This window comes from Octopus bimaculoides, chromosome 1 (assembly GCF_001194135.2).
Source record: "Octopus bimaculoides isolate UCB-OBI-ISO-001 chromosome 1, ASM119413v2, whole genome shotgun sequence".
NCBI lineage: Eukaryota > Metazoa > Mollusca > Cephalopoda > Octopoda > Octopodidae > Octopus > Octopus bimaculoides.
Genome location: NC_068981.1, coordinates 107,386,569 through 107,410,769, shown reverse-complemented (window position 1 = coordinate 107,410,769; position 24,201 = coordinate 107,386,569). Strand labels below are relative to the sequence as shown.

The 24,201-nt window shown below is 29.7% G+C and overlaps 1 protein-coding gene across 6 annotated transcripts in view; it reads left to right on the top strand.

The window, feature by feature from the left end:
* Positions 1–24,201, top strand: part of LOC106868291 (voltage-dependent calcium channel subunit alpha-2/delta-2) — a 207,694-nt gene that overhangs the window by 86,276 nt on the left and 97,217 nt on the right. For all 6 annotated transcript variants that reach the window (XM_052969102.1, XM_052969096.1, XM_052969095.1 and 3 more), the window contains 6 exons: positions 15,944–16,075; positions 19,598–19,655; positions 21,013–21,063; positions 22,025–22,124; positions 22,891–22,962; positions 23,358–23,447. In XM_052969102.1, the coding sequence (XP_052825062.1) occupies positions 15,944–16,075; positions 19,598–19,655; positions 21,013–21,063; positions 22,025–22,124; positions 22,891–22,962; positions 23,358–23,447 (503 nt within the window). The remainder of the gene's footprint in view (positions 1–15,943; positions 16,076–19,597; positions 19,656–21,012; positions 21,064–22,024; positions 22,125–22,890; positions 22,963–23,357; positions 23,448–24,201) is intronic.

Sequence of the window (24,201 nt, the reverse complement as noted above, 5' to 3'; positions counted from 1 at the left end):
TGTGCGGGTGGCACATAAAAGACACCATTTCGAGCGTGGCCGTTTTCGTGCGGGTGACACGTAAAAGCACCCACTACACTCTCTGAGTGGTTGGCGTTAGGAAGGGCATCCAGCTGTAGAAACTCTGCCAAATCAGACTGGAGCCTGGTGTTGCCATCCGGTTTCACCAGTCCTCAGTCAAATCATCCAACCCATGCTAGCATGGAAAGCGGACGTTAAACGATGATGATGATGATGATGATTGTCCATCAATTACTTATTTTCACATAAGTTCATTTCTTGATATATAACTAAGTGAAACTTTTATAAAAATTCTTAATGTGATCATAATCACATTGATTGAGTAGTGTAGCGTTTGAACCATTTAAGATATTATTCTATTAATAAGAAACAAAGTATATCAATGTGGCACTTCATAAAGCTGAGTATGTAACTAAAACTTTTAATAGCAAATGGACAATATTTTCTGAATTAGAAATAGTATAGTTAAATAATATTTATTAATGTTAAACACAGAATTGAAATACATTGCAAGATACATCATGGCATTATTAAAATATTAAATACTTGAAATACTAAATTTTACCAGATATATTAAAACCATCATGGTGTATACCATCAATTTCTGAGACTATTAGAAAATATTATTTTTCTTCTTATGGTAAATTAAACTTAAGGGAAAAAATTAACCTGTTTTTTTTGTGTGTTTGTAACGTGACTGTCTATATGCATGCACATTGTATGTTTTTGACAATATGAAACATGTACATTTTTAAACATATACACTGTTGTTCATACTTTGAGCTAAATCCCTAATAGTTATGTTCAATTCTTCAAACAGGTTTAGTATTATGTCATTGTGCAAAGTATTGCTGTTTATTAGCAGCTGAGTTGGCACTGAGTCAATGTTTTCTCAGTTCAATCAGCCAGGGGCCTGATATAGCAGTTTAATGATTTTTGGCTTTAAGTTTACAAACTTATTAGAGCAGCTTCATGGTAATAGTGCTGGAATATATTTAAAATAATGAGCTTGTGAAAACTGTTTTCTTTGAGTTATTGATTCCAATTAAAACTGATGAATTTTGAAAAGCTGAAGTAAACCTGGATGATTTCCTAAAATCATGATGTAATATGTTGTTCAATATATGTCAGTTGTCATATTTGATAATAATAAGTATTCTTTATCCTTCATAATTTAATTGTTGGTGATAGTAAAGGATAAAAATGAAATTTTGCAATTCTTTTATTTTTTCATTAAATATATTAATTTGCTTGCATGGACAAATGACTATAATACTGTATACATTTTTTAATCTCAATTCATGTTTGTGTGTATGTGATTCACTCAATATTTGACAAGCCATGATGTTTGTAGCTTCTCAATTAACATTTTATATATCCTATTATTATATGTCCATTTTTACTCTACTGTAAAAATCTAATCTTGTGTCTAAATATTCATGCTCTATTTAATGGGTACATTTATCATATATGTGTGTATATGTTTCTGTGTGTTAGTACATGTATGTTTAAAATTCTGTCAGTAAGTCTATATGTTTTCTACAATTATTAGTTCTCATTGTTGTGCATATTGATTTCCAAATTACTTCCTTGAGTTGTTTTGTTATGGACATCATACGTTAATCCTGAGTTTTTTTTTATTCAAGTCTTTTATACCAGGTTTCCCACTTTCTTTATTAATAATTCAATGATTAGAGCTTTGTCACTTGCATATTATAGTTTCTGGCGTTAATTCCATAACAACACTAAATATATGGATGAAATTATTCAACTGCTTTTCCTCAAAGCTCAGTGACTCCTATTAAATGAGAAATTTCTGTTTTGCATAAAAATTGTAATCCTTTAGAATTCTGCTAGGTTCCTCTTTCTTTAGAAGTAGCCTCTTCTGATTTTATTACCATATACATTTTTCCTTGGAGACTACACATCTAAATTAAACTAGTAGGTTACAATTGTGAATTTACTTCTTTCTTCAGTTATTTTTTCTTTAAGAAACTTGTTTTTGTCATAACATTTCATTAGATGTCCTGAATTCATTAACAATTTCCAAAGATTGTCACAGCACATTACAAATAGTAAGAACACTGTTGTAATAAGTTTTTATCCATGTGACATTTTATGATCAAAGATTCTAAAAGTTAAATAACATTAATGGAAAAGAAAATATAATTAACAAAGAACCACTCATTAGTTCTTTAAGCAATTTGCTTAATAATGAGAAAAAAAATCTCCTAAACTTGATATTAATACTAGGCTTACTTCAACCTCCTTTTTTCTTTTTGTTTTATTCAGTTGTGTTGAAATAAAACTGATATTAGGCCCCCCAAAACGATCATATTGCTTTTTGAGCAAGTTGAACTCTCATCATTATAAATTCTTGTAGGATTGTCATTGAGATACAATACTTTTGTATAAATTGCAGATCAAAAATAATATTCTTCTCTTTATTCTATTAGATAACTAATTCATTATTGCTTTTTATGGATGACATTAATGTTTTTCTCACCAACAAATTGAATATTCATAAGCTTCAATAATATTTATTGATAAAACTTGGCAATACTGTATGTCAATATGCATAAGATATACAAGTTTTGTAATTGGTAAAGAAATAATATCACACTTGAATTATCATAATGTCTTTGTTTTGTTATAATTTCAAAGTCATAATTATATTGCAGAATATGTAGGCAGTTCCACTTTGCATCAAATGATAAAACACAAATTTCTTTCCATGGCAAAATTACAGAAATGTTAACTTCTCTCCAAGACACAAATGCTTTTATAAATGGGTTTTGTGCCTGCCTTATCACTCAAGAAAGGCAAGTTGACTCTTAACTAAGAGGCTAACATAGTTTAAAGCATCTAATCCCATTTAATGCTCACTTAATGCTCAGTTCCTGAAAATTTAGTCTAAAGAGTTATTAAAAATAAGTTGTAAATTGCCTGGCAAAAAACTCCAATTTGCAGCTTTAGAAAAACTAATATGTAAAGTACATTTATATTTAATTTCAGATTCTGATATTATTTAAAATGTATAAATTAAAAAAGTCATTCTAGAACAAATACCATTTTGGCATTATAGTAATGCCAATGATTAATCAGAAATTTCTCTATCATCCACTAATATAACACAATCCTGTGAAATTTGAAATAACACTCCTCTACTACAAATCTACTTTGCTCAAGGACAAGAATAAAGTTATATTAAACACAAATATTATTGTCAACTAATATATCAAGTAAATTATTTGTTATCCTTAGACAAGTAGAAACATATTAATCACAAGGAAAATTAGGAAATTCATTCACCTTGATCAAACCGAGTTCTTATCAACTTAATTACTACTTCCAAAAGATGTTCTTAACATTTAATGAAAAACACAAAAGAAAATTAAAATTACAAAAAGTACAAAACAATTGTCTATTTCTAGGACTTTCATAAAAAATAGTATATCCTCTACTGGTGGTATTGACTATATATAAAATTATTTATGCTTCAGAAATATGAAAGCATGGTTTTTATCTATTAAAGTGTCAACGACTTTCATTCACTTTTTTTACTTGACTGATCATTTTCAGTCATCTCCTTGAAACTTTCAGATTCCCCCTTCTTCCACTAGTACCAGTTAGCAACGGTTATTGGAAATGATGCATAGAAAATTATAGGTTTAAAATATCAAATGTACTCCTAATAGCCATTAGGAAATCTCAATCAAATATCTCACAAAGGAACTTATAAAAAAGAAACCTTTTTTCTTTGTTGATTCTGAATATTGTCTAAATTTTAGATGAAATGTTTTTTTAATACCTTGTGTATATAGTACTTTCAAACTACTTCTTCAGCATCATAATCATTATTATTGCGATCATCATCATCTCCATTATCTTCATCACCATGGTCATAATCTCTATCATTGTTGCCATCATCATCCACATTATCATCATCATCTCCATCATCATCATCGTCTCTATTAGCTTCATGATCATAATCTCTATCATCATCATCATCATCATCATGTCTATTACCATCATCTTATCATCTCTGTCATCATCTCTATCTGCATTATCTTTGTTATCTTTGTTATGATCATAATCTCCATCATTGTCACACTCATCATCACCACTGTCTTCATCATCACCATCATGACCACTGTCACCACCATCACCACTGTCATTACCCTCTTTATCATTATCCCCATCCCCATATTGTATTTTCAAATATTTGTGGATGTTGAACCTATGACAATTTACATTTAAAGAATAATGTTCCTTAATAATTTTAATTAGTTCTAACATCATTTGATCCTTTAATGACAAGTGAATTGTTTTCTTCATTTATTGAAAGCCCTTTACTTAATCATTAGAAAAATATACATATTTAGAATATTATAATACTTATTTTAGCAGCTGTTATTTTTGATAGATTTATGTTTATATAAATTATTAGTTTCTATTTCATAGAAAGAATATAAAAAACAAAAATCTATATTTCATGCAATCAATTATTGCATGGTATTCATTTTTAATAAATATAAATATTAGCTGACAGACAATAAAATGCTTATTATATCAAAGATACAAAGTATCAGTTGTTTTTTCTCTTTTTAATGAGTCTAAATGTGTTTAAATACTATTTTAACTTCCTTAATACATAGATTTTATCAAAGAAAATTTACTCTATGGCATTGAAACCGACTTTTTTTCCTATCACAATTTTAACATCCTTTCAGGCTTTAAGATATATTCAACTAGAGTGATCTTCATGCTGTTTGCTAAATAGATGTATAAATTGATATAATTCATGCAAGAATCTTCATGAATGACCAATTTAAGTTTCTGAGAAAGCTAATTTAGCATTGGCTAAACAAGACTTCAGTTATTTATTACCCCTTCCTCTTCACATTGAAGTAACTCACCAAGCTTCAGCAAGGTGCATGCATGCACACACACACACACACACACATACACATGCACACACACATTCTAAAACCTCACTGCATTCCAAAATTTATATTGTATTTTGAGACATTGCATTTGAAGCTAATTTCTTTTGTAAATTTATTTTGGTAAGTGGTTGTCACACTTGGTTAATGTATTGGCCTGTGCCTGGTGGAGTTGTGACTTTACATCTCATCACAGAAACTCAAGCCATAACACAACTACTTCTCTTATCTGTTATAACACTGGAGGTTCATGTTGTTGTTATTTAGTACCTGGTCATGCCTGATCAAATAGACCTTATGAATAAATCATTATTGCCATGACTTTTTTCTGGACATTGTGTTCTCTCCACTTTTTAAGATGGTATGGTGATATAAAGGAGAGCTGGCTGCTATTTCTAGCTGCTCAAATAACTCCATGATAGCTAAGAATTGTTGAATGTTTACCTAAAAGAAAATAAGACATATAGTCTGGAAGTTTATAGTTCTAAGATCAAATTGTATGATGATAGACCAAAGATATTTTACTTTTAGCTTCTTTGCAAAAACTGGCTATGAATATTAGTCTTTAGTTTGCCATTTTAACATTAATTAATAACAAATTTTAGCAGTATTAACAAATAATAAAATTGATATATTTCCTAAATTTTTTATATCATTATGACATTATTAATAATTTAGTATCACAATTTCAGTTTGAAAAAGAAAATCATTGCAAAATAATATTCAAAATTGTAGCTTGGCCTATAAGTTGTAGAAAATAAATATTATTTTCATCAACTTCGACCACAAAATGAGTAGTTCGTATAAATTTGATTATATGATGTAGTTTGTTCAGTGCACTGAAGAATATGGAAAGCATTGACTAATGTATCAGTCAATCTCTTCTCTAACACCATACTATGGTAATGCGCATTCATAACCCAAACTTATGGATCAAAGATGATTATGTTTATGGCAGATTTATCAAATTATTAACTCATCATTTTTTTAATATCTATAATGGGTAATATATATATATAAATATATATAAAGTATGATTTAAACTTTCAAAGTAATAGGTTCAACATTAGAAAATGAGGATATTGATAAATTGAAGTGGATTTTGATTTTCATATCAATTAAATAATGCTAAAATGTTCATTTATTCATTTTTGTAATGATTTTAGAGTAATAAAAATATAAGTAATTTTTATAATAATTAGTTATAAAAATTTAGATTCCCATTTTCAAAATATTTTTAAACATAAAAAAGCCTTGAGGAAAAAATCCACTGAGTTTCAAACGAGTTTGTTGGTAAGTTCTTTTAGTTATTGTCATTCTTCATTGAAGTACTGCTATGTTTTTTGCTGTTAGTGATTAGCTTAAATAAAAGAAGTTTTGTAAATAAACAGTGGAAGGCAGTATTATTTTTGTTGTTATTACAAATGTGTCATTGTAGCTAAAAGTAGAAAATTAGTTTGCTTGTTATTTAGTTTGGAGTCTTGCCACATTTTCTTTTGTCAGATGAATATGATCATTCTTTTCACTGAAACATGCTTCGTTCCTTTCACATAAATGTAATTATTCCTTTCAGTTAAACCTAATCCTTCTTTTCAGTCAAATATATTCCTTTCTCTCAGTTAAACAATCCTTTTGCCCAGTTAAAATTACTTTTCCTGTCAATTAAACACATTCTTTCTTTCCAGTAGCAAAAAGAAAAGAAAAGAAATAAAATAAAATGAAAAGAAAAAGAACTGAAAAACTCTCTCTTCATATTTAGCATGACACTTTATATAAAATGAAACTAAACAAAATATTATTAAAGAACCAAAATATGTTATGGTTCTCAATGAGTAAACTGGTCAAGAGAGCAGGGTTTCTTTTTTTCTTTACAGATGGAGCCTTGTTTAATATCAACTATTCATATCAGTAGTGATTGCAACACATTCTCTTATTTTGATATGCTTCATTATGTGCTTTAAAAATAATCTCACTGCACAGTTTAAAAACTTTCCTACCTTCCAACTGAAATTAATCTTTGTCAACTCTATGTAATCATTTAGTTTACTATAAAAGTCAATGGATATTTTTTTTTTAATGTTACTCTAATCTTTAGCTTATGCCTTGATATATTGACCATAAAGATGAGATGGCAATAGATAGAACACTACTAATCAAATAATTCTTTGATCAGCTGTCTCCATTTAATAGCAAAATTAACTACAGCTACTTATTTAGAAAACAAATTTCTCTGCTAAAATTTAAAATTCTATCATAAATATAATCCATCTTTTCAACTGAGCATAATCTCTAATTCATATTTGAATACAACTTTTTCTCTTTAATAATCTTTCGTTCCACAATTATAATCATTCCATTCAGTTATATGTGTTCTTTTCTTTCAGTTGAATATGATCCCAATATGAAATAATTACTATGATTATAATGTTTACTTTTCTACCAAATTGTAGTGTTTCTTTACAGTTGTATTTATAGTTACAAACTATAATGGCAAAATAGAAATTCATTACTTAAATTATATAATGAATTTTACTGGTGTTTGATGTTTGAATATTATTTTTACAAGTGATTCAATATTGAATGCACATAGATACCCGTGTGTGCATGCACATATACACCTGTGTGTGTACACATATGCACACAATGTGTGTGTTTATAACAACTGGATGTCCTACTACTAAACTTGTTTCATTTCTAATAGCCCAATAATTCAGTCCAATATTAAATTAATGTTACATTCTTGGTTGTAAAGGCAATAAAAATGCTGATGAATCTTAGCTGTTGCTAGCTGTTCTTTTACTTGCAAATAAAAATTGGTATAGTCAATATATTTTTAGATAGGCTTCAAGTAAATGAGCAGTATTTTCTAAGTAGGTTAGCAACTAAATACAACTGTGATATATATATATATATATATATATATATATATATATATATATATATATATATATATATATATATTAAGCATCACGCTCAACATATTGGTGTCCTTTAAGATACATTTAGTGTCTAAGAATATTCATGTGATGTAAATAGATCGTTATTGAACAATTATTGAAAAGGTGTTTAGGAGAAGGAAAATTGGAAGTTGCAATGTTTTTGCTTTCCCAATAGCATAAATGACATAATTGAAGTAAAACAGCTTCAACTGAGATTGCAGCCCAGTCAAATAATAAAAAGCTGGTGAAGATTTGGTATTTTCAAGAATTAAAAGAAGTAGCAGTAGTTCCAACAACAGTTCTTCATTGCTGACTGTCTTACATACTTGATACAGTAGTAGTAGTAGTAGTAATAGTTGTCGTTTCAGGAGTTTACATGACATAGGCAGAGCTACTTTATTGACATGAGTAACTAACAATAAAATTATTGGTTATACAATATAGTATGCCAGCTGTAAAATGAATTCCCTCCCCACCCCTCTTCTTCTTCCAACTTTGATTTCACTACATAAATTGTTTAGCAGAATTAAAATTGCTTTTTGAGTTGGCGTTATGGATATTTTATAAAATTTAATGCTTTTATAAATCTTATACATTTTTCTATTTAAAATCTTTTCTTTTCATTAATATAGTTTAAGAACTGATATTAAAACATTTGTAACTCCCTGGTAATTTAGCTTTACTAATAGTTTAATATTTGGATGTCTATTATAAAATGGATAAAATATATTGCTTTCTTCAGTCAACCTTGTTAATGAGAACTCTGACTTCCTCCAGTAATTAGCTGCAAAAATGGTACTTTTTTAATTTAGTACTTTAATACTTATGAAGAGGTGATATATAAACATTTGTAGATACTAAATTACTATTATTTACTCAAAGAAGATAAAAGGTGTTTTATAATATTTTATCTGAAACTAGTTTAAATTACAGACTTTACAGAGATGTGACTGGAATTATTATTTTGTCCTGGGTTTATTCGGTAGAACATTAATCTCTCCCCTCACTGGAATAAAATGTAACTTGTTTAAACCCAATTATTGTTCCATCTATCCAAATGTCCATTATGTAAGAGAGCCTGTCAAAAATGTCAGATCAATATCCACTTTCCTTAAGACATTAAATATAATTTTCCTTTTACACTTTTGGTTGAATGGTCATGAGCCATTACAACAAATGCTTTATAGCTTTATACTCTTCAAATTCTTTTCTTTTTTTATCTAAATTAGGCACATTTTATGGGAGGTGGTGTTTGTTAATACTATTGACCCTAATACTTGACTGATATTTTATTTTATCTGCCTCAAAAGGTGAAAGTAAGATTTGAACTCAGAACATAAAGAGCAAGAACAACTATTGTAAAACTTTTTGTCTGAGACACTAATGATCTGTGAATCCACCACCCTATACTTTTAATACCAACTAACATGCCTTCTTTAGAGTGGAGTGTATTTGAAATGATGTTTTGAATTATATTTAGATTGAAGATTTCCCATTTTTATTTTCATGTAGCTATGTTCAGGCTCAGCTTATTTTCATCATCTTTATCTTCATCATTTCCTTCATCCTTATCATTTTCATCCTGTTTATCATCTTCATTGTAGTCATCTTTGATGTCATCGTCACTGTCATCACCTTTATTAGCTTTATCATTGTTGTCATCATATTCAGTATGGCAGGCTGCATTACCTTCATTTTTATCTTTGAGATCTTTATTTTCATTGGCATCATTACTTTTGTTGTAACTGTCATTGTTGTCAACTCTGTTTTTATCATTGTCTTTGTCTTGTCTTCATCTTTGATTTCATTTCTGTTGCTGTTATCACTGTCATGACAATTATCATTATCATCATCATTTCATTGCTACCTTCATTTTTCCCATATTCACTACTATCATTTTCTCCAACTTATTCCCTGATTTTCATCTCTCTCCTCAATAAACATCATATCATGGTCCAATATTTATATTATCTCAATCTGTTTAATGTTTGTGTCTTCTTTGTGAATCATGCACTGATATCAGATCTGGCCAAAAACCTCCCCTCCAAGTTTTCTGTGATATGTTTCTGCATTTCTCAATGTCTTATGGCACCTTTTCGCCTGGCATATATCATTCATTCTGATGTCTAACACAGAATAGACTCTTGCTTTTCATGAATAACCATCATAAACTGCAGTAGAATAGATATATTTTACGTTTGTTATTTCATGACTAACACATTTAGATTTATATACTGCCACTTTTTACACAACACATATACATGTTAATGCAATAATTTAACCTTTCATCTGTTTATATCTGTCTCTACATTCATATTATTACATTTTGATGTCAACAACACTGAAAGCTTTGAGGCAATATTAAATAAATTTGTTGCATTCAGAAATATTCTGTATGCTTTACATATGAGTAGTAAAATTTGTTGTACTGTTGTGTGTTGTAAACGTGATTTTATATTAGACTGCATAGTAAAACTAATATAGAACGGTCTCTAGTTACATTATTTTAATGTGATGCAAAGTAGGCTTGTCACACCATATAGTTACTCTCTATGCACTTATACACTTTATAGCAAAAAAAATAACCCATAAGCATATTCACTTGTAAAGATCAATAGTAGCTTACATAATATAAACACATACAATTGTAATTGACATTACTATGAAGATTCCATCCTTTTGAATAGTAATAATAATAATAATAATAATATTAATAATAACAACAACTAGCTGGACCCATGAAAAATTCACAGAAAATATAAAAAATGTAAGCATCTGTAAATTGTGTGTTGGTGCCATGAGAAATGCTTCTATATTGTGACAGTTACAGAATATAGAAAGAAGTGTAAAACCGATAACTATGTAATCCAACCAAAATGTCTGTTACGCAAACGTAAACAGAATTACTATTTAGCCTTAAAATACATCGGACATATTCAAAGAACCTTCTTGGTTTAGTGGTACTGAATGTTCTTCTGGTATTCTTTTACTCTTTTACTTGTTTCAGTCATTTGATAGTTGCCATGCTGGAGCACCGCCTTTTAGTCGAAGAAATCGACCTCTGAACTTATTCCATGTAAGTCTGGTGCTTATTCCATCAGTCTCTTCTGCCAAACAGCTAAGTCACGTGGATGAAAACACACCAGCATCGATTGTCAAGCAATGGTGATGGGGGACAAACACAGACACAAACACACACACTTATATATATATATATATATATATATATATATATATGATGGGCTTCTTTTGGATTCCATCTACCAAATTCACTCACAAGGCTTTGGTTGACCAGAAGACACTTTTTAAAGTATAGAGTTGGATTTTGTGTAGCCACCTGTTGGCAACTTTTCTCCCTCACAGATTTTGTAGGGGGATATTAACCATTTTCTGGGCTCTTTTCAGAGCTATACCCCGTTCAAAATTTGCATTAGTTTTTGTTTGGAAGAAAAGGGAAGGGAAGGTCTTGTTTGTAGTTTGCAGAGAAAACGTTAAACGTGCATGAAAAATCATGGTCTTTCCCCCCAACTAAAAGACATAAAGAACTATGAAAGAAGGTGAATAAGTATCAGGGGTGGGAGAAAGAAGAGAGAACTAACACTCGATCTTTCTAGATCTCCCAGAATAAAAACACAAACACCTGAAAGACGTTCCCTCTCTTCATTACTAAATGTCTTTCCCTCTTCTTCATTGTTAAAAGTAAAGAAGCTAGAAAAGATTGATTGTATTTCAGTCTAATTGTCATTGTAAATGACTGATGCTTTCCTTTCTCTGTCTCTATCACTTCACTCATTTTGTCTATGGTTAAGAGAGTGAAGGTGCATGACTCAGTGGTTAGGGGTATTCGGCCCATGATCATAAAGTCATGAGTACAATTCCCTGCAGCATACTGTGTTCTTGAGCAAGGTACTCTACTTCACCTTGCTGCAGTCCACTCAGCTTATGGTATGCATGTCTGTGAAATACTCAGCCAACTGCATGTCAATTTTGCAAGCAGACTGTTCCATTGATCAGATAAACAGGAACCTAGTTGTTGTAACCAACAGAGTGCCATTTTTTAAAAAGAGTGAAAGGAAATATCCAATATTGTAAGGCAAAAATGTCACGTGTTTAGTTTAAGCAGTGAAAGCTAAGACATAATTGCCATTCTGTTGTGTAGTGACTTTGCTTTCGACTCACGCTCAGTTTGATAACAACAGCCTGTGCATCGGTGTTTATCTGGGGGCTTGGCTTCCAGATCTGTGAGACCCACAAGTGCCGCTGTTAGGACTGGATTAACACCCATAGTGACCCTAACAACTAAAAAGAAACTGTGGCATGGAAAAAAATATAGTTTTTTATGAGATCTTTTCAAATTACAGAAAATAATCCCTGTTTGCCTGTTTCTAGAGGAGGAGAGCATTGATAAATTAAAAGAAAATGTTTTGCATGCAATATGTATTATAAATTTGAAAACATTGTGATATCAAAAATTTGTTTTGAGTATTTTATTTTTGTCACTTGAAAAACAAGTAGAAAATGTATAATACATAATTAACAAATTTTTAAAAAAATTTATAAAGGATAATCTTTTCAGTTAATATTTATCCCTCCAAATAGATTTTAAAATGTGGTCACACCAAAAACAATCTTGGAACAATGAGCAGAGTTGGTTCATTGTCCAAATTACATAGCTGTGTAACAAATGTCATGCAATCTTACTTTGTTTTTCAAAATTTCATTTTTGCTGACAGCAATAAGCCTAAGGAAATCCATGACCTGATACTTTAGCTTTTTGGTTCAATTTTACCTCAAGTTTTTGAATTAGACTTTTTGGTGATAGAATTCCTGTCTCTTTGGATGTTAATTCATAAGTGAAAAAGACATTTACTAATGTAGATATCTCTTATATCATTAAATTAATTACATTTATTAAAAATGTCTTTTAATTTTCTTTGTAAATTATGCTTTAAAAGGGCTAGAGATAAACACAACTTTCTTTTAACTATACCAAAAGAGAAATATATTTTGTCTAAAAATTCAGTTGATCTCTACATTTTCAATATTTCCTTTTCCAAATTTTGACTACCTTCATACATCAGTTGAAAGAAAAATTATATATGGAACATTTCTCCCCATATATAGAGATTGCATATATTTTCCTCAAATTGTTTTCATATTAACTTTATGTTAAATGCTTTATCTTAATAAAAAAAGAAGATATAAAACATTTGTTTTATATTTATTACAATATTGTTTTGGGCATGACTGTGTGGTTAAGAGATTCATTTCACAACCTCATGGTTTCAAGTTCAATCTCATTACGCAAAACCTTGGGCAAGTGTCTTCTCCTATAACCCCAGGCCATCCAATGCCGTGTAAGAGAATTTGGTAGGTAAAATTGTGTGGAAGCCTTTTGTGTGTGTGTCTGTGTGCATGTGTGTTTGTACCTCCCAATCCTTGACAACTAGAGTTGCTTTGTTTGCATCCCCATATAAAATAAATACCAGACTTAAAAGTACTGGGGTCAATTTGTTAAACCAACCCTTCAAGGTGGTGACCCAGGAAGGCTACAGTCCAAAGTAAATGATAAAAGCTAAAAAAATGTTTATATGCTTTTTCATGCACAAAACTGATATTATTTAATTTAATGTTAGGTAACTGAAGGACTAATGTTTTGTCACTCTAACTAGTATTAGTTGATACTTTGTCTTAATACAATTAACCAATATTCAATTATGTTTCTTTCTATTTGCTGAACTAAAACCACTGGTTTGTCTTGGTTTGATATCCAATCAATTCATCTATAGTCATTTTAATGTATATTTTTTGCTACTCAGTTTAGTAGCCTATCTTTATTGCCTCATCCTTAGAATCTGTCAGTATAAATTATCTCAATTTCCTTAAAATTATAAACTTCTCTGTTTCAATAAATATCTCAATATCCATGGAGCTAATCTAGATTTAGCCACTCCTCCCAACTCTACTGTACACACAACACATCATTTTTATCCCATTCTATTCTAGACATGATAGAAACAGTAACTTTATTACACCAAATATACTTGAGCTGATTCTGTATATTGCCTGTCCCTTTATCATAAAAAATATCTATTTCCTGTCAGAATAGGTAACAGTTCTTTGAACTTCTCAACTATGAACTCTAGACACTCTCCTTTACTTGATATTGATTATGTCTATTATTTTTGTATTCATATTCAAGTTTTACTTTCCATGGATGTTTATCCGTAATATTGTCTATGAATGAAGTGTGGGTTGTTAGTCTCAAATTTTACTTTTTTTATTTGATAAAGAGAAAAAATCACAGCAATAGAACAGCTAAGCTATTTTAGATATTTGTTTGGAAATGTAAAATAGATTATATGTGATTAATGCTAAGTTTGTATGATGAAATATGCAACCAAACTAAAATCCAGTATGAATAATTTGCCAACTTTTTAAATGAAACAATAGTAGATGACTGAACAACCAGTTTTAAGTGTCAGTCTCAATGGAGTAAACTGAGAATGTTTTGTAATGGGTTTATTTAACTGAAATATTGTTGCTGCATGCATAGCAAGTCAGTTATAAGAATAGATACAATATTCAGTTCCAGGTTAGCTTGATTGAGTAGACCAATGAACAAAAGCATTCTAACCATGACCCCCCTTTCTTTTTGCAGGCATGAGCAAGTGTTAGATATATTAAAAGTAATAGATGTTTGAAAGTAAAAAAATCTATATTTTGAGGCTTATTGTGTTGTTGATTAATTCCCAAATGTGAATTATGTCTTGATATGTCAATTGAAGGAAAATAAATCTATAAAGCATAAAAAAAATCATTGTACATGATTAATATGTTTCATAGCATTGCAACCCCTACCACAAAATTTTTTTTGTTTGAAGAATTCTAATACACACAAGCTTGTTTCTTTGAAGTGTAAAACCCAATTGGATATTTTATTTTTTATTTTTTATTTTTGGTGGCACTATTAGATGCATAACCTAAATACATAAATTGGAAAGCAAGGGAGTGTTCACACTTGATTTTATTATTACAAAATTATGTAAAAATAATGAAACAAATTTTGTAGATTATTATACTGCTTTAACATGACTTATTAATACACTTGTATAAATGTAATTAATTTGCCTCGAACACTTGTGATCATATTTAATTATCAGATCTTGAAAATCTATATAGCTAATGTATCCAAAGAAGAGTACAACCTAAAACAATATTTTTTTCTTCATGCTACACTAGAGTAACTAACATTTTTGCTTTTTTTATTAAATTAATTCAATGAAAAGAAATTAAAGTATCAGATATTTTCTTGGTCACAATATACTGCTTACTGATCATTATAAAAAACTGATATTGGTAGGAATATATCACTTGTCAAAGAAGACTGCATATGACATTCCTGTAACTTTCTCGATAAAGAGAATTATGTAGCTGAACTAGTTTTCTTGACCAAGTTTAACGGGCTGTTCATCTTGATTTATTTTTCAATTTGAATAAAATATAATGACATTTTTCAACAAAAGATCTTGAGAAAAATTCAGCATGAAAAAAAAAAACCCCACCTGTTTCACAAATTCAGTATATGCAACCTTCTTGATCTTCAGTGTTCTAAAAGAGTATAAATCACCAGTGTTTTTACTCTTTCAGATTTTAGTGAGAAATTATTATGACATTTAAAATAGTAGTATCATATCAATAAATTGCAGTAAAGCAATGAGATATCTATTTGTATATAGTGCACATATGAATGACTTTGCCACTTCACACATTAAATACTATTTTATATTTTCTTAAAATAGTTGCAGTTTAGTCACTTTGGCTCAAAATTTGCCATTTATACATGCATATACATGTATACCCCAAACTTGCACGTGTTTTACTTTGAGATGTATTATTTTTGATTTTTTTTTTTCAAGTAAATACAATTGTATTCATTCTAAAGTGAACTATTATGGATGTATATCACAATTTTTTAAAAATTTTACATTTTGTATGATAAGCTAATGGAATTTTTTTTCCTATATATATTTACAGATATAGACATACTCAATGGATTAGGATGGTCAGCACAGCTTGATAAAGTGTTTGAAGATAATTATAACAAAAATAAAAAGTTATTGTGGCAGTATTTTGGAAGCCAGAGTGGTTTCATGAGAATGTATCCCGGTAAATTAATTTTTATTTTAATTCTTAAATTATATTCATATTCATAAATAAAATATAAACTACATAAAAATGGAAAATGTTCTGTTTGGTGTCAGATGGACTTCATTCACAAATAATTCTTTCTACTCTAATATGGCTTATGCTTAAAAGTAATAAGTTGGCAATAAAAGTATATTACCAGTCTAATTGTGCCAATAGTCAAATTTAATGACTTGTGAAAAATTTCAATTTTGAAATAAAGAAAATTGTTTTCTGCTGATATCAGATTTTTTGCATGAAACAGCAGATCTGATGTCTTATAAGTGCCATAATTTAGTGTAAGAATATTTTGTAAAGTCCTGTTACAAATTTAAAGCACATGTTTGGGGTATGATTCAAAAAAAGAAAAAATATGAAATTCATTTTGGAAAAACTTAGAATGCAAAAGTTATAACTTAATAATTTGGCCAAGCTATGCAATGATATTTTAAAACATATAGGGTATAACATGCTGGAAATATAAGTGTTGACTATGAAAACAGTACATGTATATAATAAACAGCTGCATACTACCACAGACCTTACCAGCTGTGCTGCTAATCTACATATGAGGAGAAGTAAAAAATTATCTGCACTTTGCCATAACATATCTTTATTATTGTCGCACTGCCTTCTGCGCATGAGTGCTTATAGTTGGTACTATTGTGGTCATGTGATCAGAGTTTGAACCTGATCGTGCTACTTTTCTTTCTGGCTTTACAGTGTAAGCATGGCTGCTCCACTATCAATGTGCATCAAAGAAGAACAAAGAGCAGTGATTTGAGAGATGATAATGGTGAACCAGTTTACCATTAACATCACTCGAGCTTGCTGAATCTTCTCGTCAGTGGTGGAGGTTGACTGGTGTCCTGCTCCCTCTTCATGCGTTATGCTTGTCCAGTCATTTTTAAACTTCTCGATCCACTCATACATACTTCTATGCAGTAGTGCACTGTCTCCATATTGTGTTAAAAGCCTCTGATGAATTTCAGCATCTGAGACACCTATCGACCAGAGAAATTGAATCACTGCTCTTTGTTCTTCTTTGGTGCACATTGCTAGTGGAGCAGCCATACTTACACTGTAAAGCCAGAAAAAAAAAATGGCCCGATCAGACTCCAATTTCTATCATGTGACCACAATAGTACCAACTATAAGCACTCATGCGCAGAAGGCAGTGTGACAATAATAAAGATATGTTATAGTGAAAGTGCAGATAATTTTTGACTTCCCCTTGTACTTAAAGATGCACCACTTTAACATACACTGTCATGAGAGGCAGTTTCAAAGCATGGTACTAGAATACAAATAAATTTTCTTTATTCTCTAAACAACACACCCACATACCTCTCCAACTTTCTTCTAGGTGTTATTTTCTGCTCCATACACCAATCCACTACAACAATATAGCAAATGTTCCTGCAACTCTGTTTCACCCATCTACCTCTCATCATCACAACACACATGCATATCAATGAACAAAATGAAACACCCCATAAACTTCTTAAAGAACCATTGATCACCTCCATCAAAGGATAGAATTACAGTTCACAGAATCCAGATATTGTATTACTTGTCATAGTGACAGCATGGTTCCTAACAGAAGTGTCGCTGTCCCACCCCAACAACATGGGGTATGATTTGAACTCAGAATACAGAGAACCAGAACAAATACTATAAAGCATTCTTTTTGATGCACTAATGACTCTTCTATCCACTCAGCAAAATTATAGAGGCTTTCAAAGAACATATTCACAAGCAAGACAGAAAAATACTTCCCTAGTTATATGACTGAAGTCTCCAAATTGATAAAAACTAGGAATCATTGCAAATACATCAGAAGTAAAACTCAGCATCAAACAACTTAACAAGAAAATGATAAACCAAATAAACCAAAGAAGAGCTAAAAACTGGCAAACATCCATATTGAATGTAAACCACATAAACAGAAAATACTCTACAAATTAATTAGCAGCACCAATAACTAACAACAGCCATATAGTATGTCACAACAACCTTAAGTAACACCGAGACTCCAATATCATACAAACTCTCTGGAAATGAACGGTTTTCAAAAAAATTGACCTTCAAAAACCTCTCAGAACAGAAACAACACACTTGCCACTAGGCCGTTACTTTAACCTCTTTCTTCTGCTAGATATAGGAAAAACTCAGAGATTCAATAACTTTAGGGCTTAGCTAAATTAGAAATATACAACTAAGGCCTGAAGGAAATCTTTCATTCACTCACATCTTCAACTACTTGTGCCAAAACTACCAAAGCCAGGGTATTTGGAAACTGAAGAAATTTATAACAATTCTAAAATCTACAAGAAAAAAAAATATATAAAAAATTTATAACAAATGTATCATACAGCTTAAGTATAAATATTGCAAATTGAACTGTACATGTGTATATACTTGCTTCTAATCACTTATTTACTTCACTATCCAATAATTCTTAACTAACCGTTCAATAAACCAATCACTTTATAACATAATTCTAATTATATTTTTCTATCTTCTTTTAGTATACAAACTATGTCTTCTCTGCTATTCTTACTAATTTATCCAAGTCCTTCAATCTATTATAGTTTAAAGCCATAAAGTATTCTATTTAATATTTGACTCATTGAACCTTTCTATCCAATGTATTACTGTTTTAAGACTCTTGAATATTCTTGGTTTTAGAACTTCAGTTCAGTTACCTACATTGTATACATACATAAATTAGACCAGTTGGTTGAAGTGAACAACATAAGTGAAGCTAAACTAGTGTTTGCAGAGTTTGACAACTTTCATAATGTAGAAACAAAATAGTTTTCAACATATTTTAAATTATAAACTTCAGAACAATATACCTTACAATGAAGCAGCTCAACTTAAACTATATGATTGACATCTTATATCCACATAGCCAAAATACCAGACGTGTTTATTCCTAAATAATTTATTTTATTTGTATCATAATTCATGACTAATGACATCATGGGTTACATGTTTCCAGTAGCAATCATTAGTCAATTGCATTTCTGCCAAAACGAGTGATGGGGAAGCAGTTACAACTTGGTGAACTTCATTCAAAAAGTACTAGTTTTTCTTTGATGTTCACATCATTAGCTAATATATGGCAAAAGATGTAATATATCCTATAGCTTCAACAGTTTTCATGTACCAAATTCCTTTGACAACGTACTAGTCAACTTGAGGCAATCTAAGATGTTTTAACCAAGATGTCACACAATGGAATCAAACTTCAAATCATGTAGTTTTAAAACAAACCTCTTAACCATGCAGCTATACCTGCAATCCTATTCTATATGTATTTAAGCAAAACTGAACAAATTCTTGGTATTAAACAGCTTTGGTCAAAGTCCAATATTAACCCACATAAACAAAAGTAGTATAATTTAAATTTGTAAATAAATTAGTGTTTATCAAATCATATAAGCAATGAACTGTTCTTTCATTCCAGAATTTATAAATTCCTTGTTTTTATTGCAGCAAGCAGATGGAGAACACATGGTAGTGTTGATCTTTTTGATGTGCGTAGACGTCCATGGTGAGAATTATTAAATTTTGAAATGGTTAAATTTTTCTTATTGTTAGCCCAAGTTGTTAAATGGATAAAAGACATTTTTTTTGTAAGCGTTGTTTTCAATTAGCATCCTTTCTAAATAATAATAATAATAATAATAATAATAATAATAATAATCATTATTGTTTTACATCTGCTTTCCATGCTGGCAGGAGATGAATAGATTGTCATTATTTAGTATTACATTTGATAAATGAAAAAATGTTTTTACTGGTAAATTAAATATAGATTAGTTTGAAAAAAATTTAGGAATAGATGTTAGGGATCAAACAAATTAACCTACCTCTTTTTTCTCTGAATTTGTTACTGGCCTCATATCATTATTATACTTCTCCATTTTATATATTATTTAAACCTGTTTATGTTTGCATTCTAAATTTTATAGTTTACCTTTTCATTTAGTTCATTATACCTTCTGTAATTCTCTTTATTTTTTTTAACTGGTTCAATCAATAGGACACTGGCCATAAGAACCAGGGTTCAAAATTCTGTTACTTGTATTGTTCTATGTCCATAGACAAAATATTTGACATTTAAATTAACCCCTCCACTTAATTGCAAGTAGGTAATATGGTGTAAAAGTGTATAGCCTATAACAGTAAGCATTAACTTCATATTTTTCTGTGAATTTTAGTTGGAGAAGGCTGTTTTTGTTGACTTGTTTTCATATATTGTACTTGTAGATGACATTCAAGTGATGTGATTATAACCATAGAGATTACAAAGTTGTTTTTGTGTTGTATATTCTTTTTAGCTTGTTAAACAATGTTTTTTATGGTGGTAAGCTCTTATAACTAAAAAAAAAAAAAAAGAGAAACTGTAAAGAATGATTTTATTCATATAGAATGTTTTAGTTAACTTTTATAAACTGGATATATTCAATTCATTTTTAGTTTTCTTATATTTTGACATTCAAAATCTCACATAAATTTCACTATATATAGTGCAGTATTTGCAAACAGGCACACACAACATTGACATCTAAAGTCATAATATATAGTTGATTGCTTTGGTATGCTAAATACAATAAATATACAAATGTTAATGCTACTGCTCTTGAAGCTGCTTCTTTTAAAACTTGAATATCATTGGCTTTCTACAGCTAATATGCAGCATTGACATGTACAAAGTCAGTATATTTCATTGCTAGATGAAAATAGTTTATGGATGAGCTCTATGGTAGTAGAAAAAGATGATGAAAACTATACCTTTGGTTTTAGTTTGTACTTTAAAAATATTTTATATTTTAAAATTTGCATTTATTGCTTTTTAGTATATTTTCATAATTTATTCCATATCGTTTTTAACACTTTAATGTCAGGTATACTCAAGGAGCAAGTTCACCCAAAGACATGATGATTATTATTGACACGTAAGTATAATTTTTAACATTTAACATATATAGATCATCATTACTACCAAAATTTAAAGTATCTGTTTATCTCTTATTTCACCAAATTAAAAATATTAACAATTTTTAATAAGGTCTGTTTCTGATTTCCTCATCACATCTAGTTTTCTAAGCTTAAATTCATAGATATTTTTCAGTATTAGTTTTATTTTAGCAATTGAACAATTCTATTGTTCTTAATAATGTTAAATTGAAAACATTTCCTTCATATATCAGCATCATTCTTTCATTCATGTCTTCAAACTTTCTATGTATTAAAAACTATCTTCATTAATTTCGTCACTGCTCAAATAATTTTCAGATAAATGAGAATGTGAGTAATATTTCAAATAATGTGAATAGTATTACAATGCAGGTCATTTTCTTTTAACCAAAGCACAAGAATGATTATTAATGAACTTAATTAATATTTACATAACATTGTCAAATTGGGTTACTGAGCTTAATTTAACAATTGTTTATGTACATCATTTTCTGATCAACATCTATATTCATCAGTTACACTACTCAGTAGTAAAAATATTAGTTTGCTGGCTCAGACCATTCAGCTTTAAAATATAACTGTAAATAACAGGAGCACTGAATAATTAAAGTTTTAACATTATGTACCTCTAAATACTTTCTTGGTTTGAATCTGATGTGTACTGGCCTTCTTATCTAGTGACATGTTTCTCAAAAGCTTAACACCTTCTTTACTATGTAACATTGCTTAAGCAACTAGGTCCTACACACAATAATTTCTGGTAAAATAACCAGCTTAAACTACTATGTCTACTTATCTTCAATTTTAAAAGACTGTTTTTCACTCCATATGTCCAACTCACCTGTACTCATTTAACCATGATATGAATCCATATATTATAGCACATGCATTTTTTATGCAGTTATATTTGTATAAAACCATTTTCTCATATTTTTGCAGGAGTGGCAGTGTGCATGGGCAAGCCCTTCAGCTTATTAAGGTGGCAGTGAAATCTTTATTGGATACTCTGGGAGAGAATGATTTTGTAAATATTGCTCATGTAAGAAATAATTATTTGCTCTTATTTTCATGTAAATATAGTAATTTCTATCACTTAAAAATAGGTCTCTTATAGACAAAACTATTTAATACCAAAATACAGTTTCTAAAAATATGCAATTGCATGTTGTCAAAGATAGGAAATATTTCTTCTATGTAAGAAAGTCACTTACATATAATAAGTAGTACTTGAAATATATGTGTACATGTTAGTGAATATATTCTGTAGATCTGCTTATGCCATTTTGGTGGCCTGTTTTGTAATTAGCATTTAGGACATGAAATCTCAGTATGTAAAATTGTAGAATCTATATAAGAAAAGATTTTTTTGAAATATGGAGTTAGTTCCTTTATGTAAGTGCACTCTTGTGGATTTGTTTGAAGAGGGTTTTGTTAATATGTTGAGTATACTAAGCAATGTTTAGACTGGGAACAACTAATCTAATGTTTTATGGTGAGTCATGTAGTCAAAGTGCTTAATTTTAAACACTTTTCTTGATATATCACTTTTTATTGCCATTTTGTTATTGGAAGTGTGTTTAAGAAGCAGGGCAACCTTCTTTTGGAGATTCTCATAGCAAATTAACATTATTCATCTTTTGAACCTTGTTTACATGATTTTTGCTAAGGTAGAGTTCTTAGAACTCTGGAGGTTAAATTTATATATAGCTGTAGTTTCTTTCTACTTAGAACAAAGAATTAAAGTAAAACTTAACGTTGTAATAGTTTTTTAAAGTCTACTCAGAACAATTCTATTTCATTTCCAGTTTTCAAAAGATGCAAGTTTTGTCAGTTGTTTCAACGACACATTTGTGCAAGCTAATTACAGAAATAAAAAGGTTGGTATATTTTCTTTCTTTTATGTTTTATGTACCCCACTATATTGTGTTGTCTGTCTTTGTTTATGCCTTCTTTGTAAGAGCTATATGCTCATAGTAAAGAATAAAGCTAGCAAGCCATGCTACTTCAGACTGATGGTGAGCAATGACTCTGAAAATAGTCTCTTGATGCTGGCTTTGCTGGGTAGAGGTGCTTATCTCCCCTTTGAAAACATAAGGACACAGAAAATGTGCCATGGGCAACTGGAAACAATGTTTCCTAGGGCTAAATAACAGTAGCATTCTTCCCTTTCATGGGACTGCCACATGAAAAGATTATTATTTCTATCATAAAATTTTGTTATTCATATTGTTGCTATTGTTTGTTAAATTCTAATTACCATTTATTTTACTAGATTCTCACAAAAGCTGTAGAAAATCTCACAGCCCATGATATGGCAAATTTCAAGGAAGGGTTTAAATTTGCATTTGAACAATTTGAAGTGGTATGATATTTATATAAATTATCCTTTTCTTTTAAATGTATATTTTATATTTTGTTCAGAAATTTGAAGCTATAATACAGTAAAATATGAGATGGTAAGGCAATGGATATTCAATAATTAGAGAAAATGATTTTTTTGGAACGCTTATTGTTGTTATTCAGCTGTGATTGGTACACTTATAATCACAGTGTAATTTAGGCCACATTCTCAACTGCATCCCTACTTTATTTACTGAAATAGAATGTAATTTGGCTGTTATTTCTAGCATTTCAAATGCAAACACCTGTGTTCTGTTGGATGTCTAGCTGTAAACATGAAAAACAGATAAAGTAAGCAAGCAGCTGGCCTATTAAATGAATCAGCTGATGTATGCAAAATAACCAACAACACTGATATTGACAAGCTGTATAAATTATGAAACATTTTGGGGTTTTAAAAAGGAAGTGGTGGAAGTTTTTGGTTGATGAAACAGAGGTAGACTAAAGAAAGCAAAGAAGTTTAAGCATCAGAATTGAGATGTTTGGCAAATAATGTATTGTCAGCTTGTCAAACCCATGCTGATATAGACAATGAAACATTAAATTGCGAAGGATTATATGACAACTTACTCTGACACTGTAAAAACTAATATATTAGATTCTTATCATTTTCAAAGTCAATAGGAAACTCTCCAAACAAGTTTAATTTCTCCTTTAAAATAACAAGAATGATTTCAGCATATATATATATATATATATATATATATATATATATA